This window comes from Volvox carteri, assembly GCF_000143455.1.
Source record: "Volvox carteri f. nagariensis unplaced genomic scaffold VOLCAscaffold_40, whole genome shotgun sequence".
Classification (NCBI taxonomy): domain Eukaryota; kingdom Viridiplantae; phylum Chlorophyta; class Chlorophyceae; order Chlamydomonadales; family Volvocaceae; genus Volvox; species Volvox carteri.
Genome location: NW_003307583.1, coordinates 417,929 through 422,672, shown reverse-complemented (window position 1 = coordinate 422,672; position 4,744 = coordinate 417,929). Strand labels below are relative to the sequence as shown.

General features: G+C 59.2%; 1 protein-coding gene across 1 annotated transcript in view; it reads right to left on the bottom strand.

Annotated features, from left to right (window-relative positions):
- Positions 1-1,507: 1,507 nt before the first annotated feature.
- VOLCADRAFT_121255 (uncharacterized protein) overlaps positions 1,508-4,744 on the bottom strand; it is a gene marked incomplete at its 3' end in the record, with an annotated part of 6,819 nt that continues 3,582 nt past the window's right edge. Inside the window, exons 6-11 of the mRNA XM_002954008.1 lie at positions 4,192-4,387; positions 3,547-3,715; positions 2,920-3,009; positions 2,255-2,534; positions 1,810-1,920; positions 1,508-1,711 (exon numbers count right to left, since the gene is read on the bottom strand). Coding sequence (XP_002954054.1) covers positions 1,508-1,711; positions 1,810-1,920; positions 2,255-2,534; positions 2,920-3,009; positions 3,547-3,715; positions 4,192-4,387 — 1,050 coding nt within the window. The remainder of the gene's footprint in view (positions 1,712-1,809; positions 1,921-2,254; positions 2,535-2,919; positions 3,010-3,546; positions 3,716-4,191; positions 4,388-4,744) is intronic.

The window sequence follows — 4,744 nt, the reverse complement described above, 5'->3', positions numbered from 1 at the left end:
CAGTTTGAGGTTGGACAGCAAGTCCTGCTGAGCACCAAGAACTTCACGTTCCGGGCACCCAACACGAAAGGCCTTGGCAAGTTCATGCCACGCTACATCGGCCCCTTCCCCATCACTGCCAAGGTGGGCGAAGCCGCGGTTCGACTACAGCTCCCGGCGCACTTGCGCATGCACGACGTATTCCACGTCTCTAAACTCAAAGCCTACAAGGCTGGCAGCAACGCGCCACCCCCACCTGCGATTCCCGCAGCTGAGGGCGAACCCTTGTGGTACGTGGACGAGATCCACGCCCACCGGCAGTCTCGCAGCAGGCGCCGCATCACCACGGAGTACCTCGTCAGGTGGCACAAACTGGGCCCCGAGTACGACTCCTGGGAGTCCGCAAAGGACTGCAACCAAGGATGCCCAGAGGCAATCCGCGCTTACCATGGAAAACTGTACGCAAAAGGCGTACCGCTACCCTAATTATCCACCTCACTCAAGGCGCCCCGAGGACGGGTTCGCATTCAAGAGGGGGGGAATGTAACGCCGCTAAGGCGGCCCTTGGCTCACCGGGCCAACGGTATCGTACCAACGGTACATCCAAGAACTATTCATAATCTTCCAATACCAAACGGTATTTATCAATACCACCTTTTATCGTTGGATAATTTCCTTTTTCGCAACTGCTTGCCAACTGCAAGCTTTGTTACAGGGAGGGTCTTGGCGGGAGCGAGTTCTGCTTCTTACGGTAGCGTATATCCTGATGTTGTACATTCGTTCGTTCCCTCTGTTGCTGCTATGTGCGTTAGTTTGGCATAATGACGGCGTTAGTTTGGCATAATGACGCCGCTGCCAACAATATTCCAGCGGTGATGTTTTCACAAGCCAAGAAACGATAAACAAGCAAAACAAGAGTATATACGTTGTCGTACACAATTAATTAGTGCAGCACCAGCGATTCCATAGCTCTTGATGGGTGCTGATGTAGCGCTTCGTTACGAAGGTAAATGCAGTTGTGCTCATGCCGCCTGTCGCCCTTTAAAAGTATGGATCGGCGACATCAGTGCCCCCGGACTGTGCAAAGCCAAGCAACCTATGACAGAGTGGTGCCTTACCCTACGTCATGCACCGACAACGAAAACTAGCATGCTCAGAAAGAAATTAAACCCAGCGATAATCATGAAATCCCTTGACTAGCAAAACTCGAAGTAAAACACTGTCCAACTCAGTAACCAGATGCGCCTCCTCCACACCCTACAACGTCCTATCTGCCGTTGCAGGCCCCCCTTCCATGCTCCCCCCTTCCCCGCGCGCGGTCACACAACGTCGCGCTCCACCGAGCTACCGGCAGCTTCCTCACAACCATCTCTACACGTCAGACCCTCTTCTCCCCAACCCTTCATCACCATCCAACACCGCAATTCCCAAATGCTCACAGCGCCCACCGCCGCACACTCCCCCCCTTCCCCCAAAGTCCTCTACCTTCCCCCCCCCCCGGGCCCCCCTCCAAGCCTCCACTTCCCCATCACGCAGCGGCGACTGCCTGTCGCTCGGGAGCCTCTGCTCCCCTATCCGCATCAGAACCAGATCCGGGTCCAGATTCTGAGGCCTTGGCCTTGGCGGCCGCCGCCCGCCGCCGTGCCACCTCGAGGTGCACCAGCAACGCGGACACATCCGCGGGGCTGACGCCGCCGATGCGAGACGCCTGGCCAATATCGCGAGGCCGGATCTGCAGCGGCAAAACCACCAGTAACAACAACATTTCAGAACCCTCCTCTCGAATCTCTCCCTCTATCGCAGGTCCTTCCGGAAGTCATCCTGACGCACCTTGTTGAGCTTCTCCCTCGCTTCCAATGACAGAGTGGATATGGCGCTGTAGTCCAGGTCGGGAGGCAACGGCTTGGAGGACTTGGAGGAGAACGCCGCCAGCTGCTTCTCCTGTGGGGAGCGCAGCAGCAGTCGCGAAAGAGCGACAACGACACCGCAGTTTTCGACAACAGCAGCGGAAACGCAAAGGGAGCAAAGCCGCGCTCGCAGCATGTATAGGGATGTGCGCGTACTTCTCATCAGCCACACACCCTAAGACCCCCTGGGAAAAGAGAGCTAACGAAGGGGGCAGGAGGGTTACCACATGTGCACAGGGAACCCCACTTCACGCATTCAGAATAAAACCCCAGAGTGAACCTTGACATCAAAGCAGGATAGACCCCACACATCTCCGCTATGCAGATATGCACGGGGTCTCCCACCCGCGAGCACCTCTCCCTCTCACCTGCCGCGCAATGAAGCCCGCATACTTGATGTCAATCTCCACCGCCTCACGCTCCGCAAAGCTCAGCTCCGACCCTCCATCCAAGCCGTGGCGCTCGAGAATGGAGTAGTGCACGTGAGGCCGTCTCAGCAGCTCCTCCAAGGTGAGGCTGGAGGGCACTGCGTGACCGGACAGGGCGGCGGCGGCGAGCGCGGCTTCGCTGTCAGCGCGGATGCGGCAGGCGGCCAGGCGGGCCTTCTCCGCCTCGATGCGGGCCTGCTTGTCGCGGAACAAGCGCCACCTGCAAGAAGGATCATAAACCACATAAGCGCAAGGTGAGAGGAAAGGAGAGGTACGAGGGGCGAGGGAGACAGGGTACAGTATATTCCCCAGGTATCTCCCCCAGGATTTGCAGAACTCCACCCGGGAGCGGGACATGGACGGGGTGCTGCGGAGGGAGATAAGATGAGACGGAAGTTGCCGTGAAAGGAAGTACGTTGCCTTGCGCTCCGTACAGCCGCGGCCGGGGGAACCTGGAGTCATCCCGGCGGGAGACCATGGAGCACCCGGTCTTTCGGCCCGGGGGGCATGAGGAGCGGATCGCACAGCCCCACTTATAATCAACCCGTTAATCAGCCCGGGTTCCGTCAGTCAGCTAGCTCGTCCAAGAGGCCCAGCAGTCCCACCTGCGATCGTCAATGAGTCCAATCTCGCGGCCGAGCTGGGTCAGTCGCCGGTCTGCATTGTCGGAGCGGAGCAGCAGCCGGTACTCGGATCTGCACACCAGTCGGGTGTACAAGGAAGAAAACGCGCGTCCGGGTTCAAGTCCTGGTAGGAACAGTTTGACAACTTGGTCTCAAGTGCTCTATGTGTGGTGCAGTGCTGTGGGAACGAGGAGGGGGGAGAGAGGAGTTTTGATGCTGGGTAAACAACGGGACGGGCTGCGAGGTCATCCACGAAACGAGGGATCGCATCGAAGTGGGAGAGGTACGTAACGTAATGCCACAGGTGGGGGCATGCCATGCGAGCTTGTGGAGGCGCGCCAAGCATTCCCGTTTGTAACGTCCAGGAGCGAGTCTCCGACCAACCGAATGTTTTCCAGAACCCTTTACCTCATTCCCTCCCCGATCCCATCAACCCATCAGCTGCACGGGGTCGGTTCTTGTCAGCACCGGCTCTCCTTTCTCATTCTCTACCTCTACACAACTACCGCTACCCGGGGAGGTTTCAACCTCATGCGCACATACCCGCCTACGTGGCCACATGCAACGGCATTTAGGCATGCACATGTGTTTTGTACGGTAGCCGGTTACCTGCTAGTTAGCATTCTGTACGGCTCCCGAAGGTCCTTCGTCACCAGGTCGTCGATCAGGGTGCCCAGATAGGACGAGTCGCGGGGCAGGGTCACGGGGGGACGGCCCAGCGCCCGCATTGCGGCGTTGACTCCCGCCACCAGCCCTTGCGAGGCAGCCTCCTCGTAGCCTACGGGTACGTGCGGACGGGGGGAGGGGAATCAGATGCACAAGGCGCAACAGAACGAGCTGCAAGGAGGGGAAGGAAGCACCAAGAAGGCAAAGGAGAACCGCCGGTACTCAGACCCACCCCAAACGGAGGTGGGGAGAACGGCACGCGAGAGTGTGTATGGTCCGTGTGATATCCCCCGGGGTGCCCCGGGGGTTAGTTCGGGTGGCAACACCGTTGTGTTGAACTGCAAGGAAACGGAAAAGCCACCCCAGGAGCAGCGGCCACCACCCACCACCACCACCCGCTGGAACCAGCCCCTGCCAGCAGCTTTTTCAGCCCCATCACCACCACCACCACCAATCACCCCCATATTTCCGTCACACTTCTATTCCCCTCCCAACCTTCAACCTCCAAGGAAGTCCCTAAAACGTATCCCTAAACCAACAGCGCAGCGCACGGCTCGCTATGGGACTCCCGGAGAGAGACCGACCGACCCGTGGTTCCGTTCAGTTGGCCGCTGAAGAACAGCCCCTGGACTTTCTTTGTCTCCAGGGTGGGGTGGCACTGGTGGGCGGGCAGGTAGTCGTACTCCACTGCGTAGGCCGGCCTCAGCATCTTGACTCGCTCCAGGCCGGGCAGGGTTTGCAGCAGCGCCAGCTGGAGGCGCTCCGGCAGCCCCGTGCTGAAGCCCTGAGGGGGGGCAGGTGGAGGTGGAGATGGAGGTGCAGGTGGAGGTGCAGGTGGAGGTGCAGGTGGAGGAAAAGGATGATAGAGGCGATAATAGATTCATGACACGGCCCAAACCGGATGTATGTAGCTACGCAGCCACGCACAGCGAGGTTGCACAAACCTTCTCAGATCCATTTCATACACCACACCATGGGGTTATGCAAGGCACGCACACAACACGTGCAGGTGGGGGACACGTCCAACGCGGCACTCTAAACGCCCGGACGCTACAACCCGGGCGGCGGGCGGGCGCCCCCCCCCCGGCGCAAAGCCGCACCTGCACGTACATCTCCGGGGTGTGCCGCCCCTCGGTTCCAG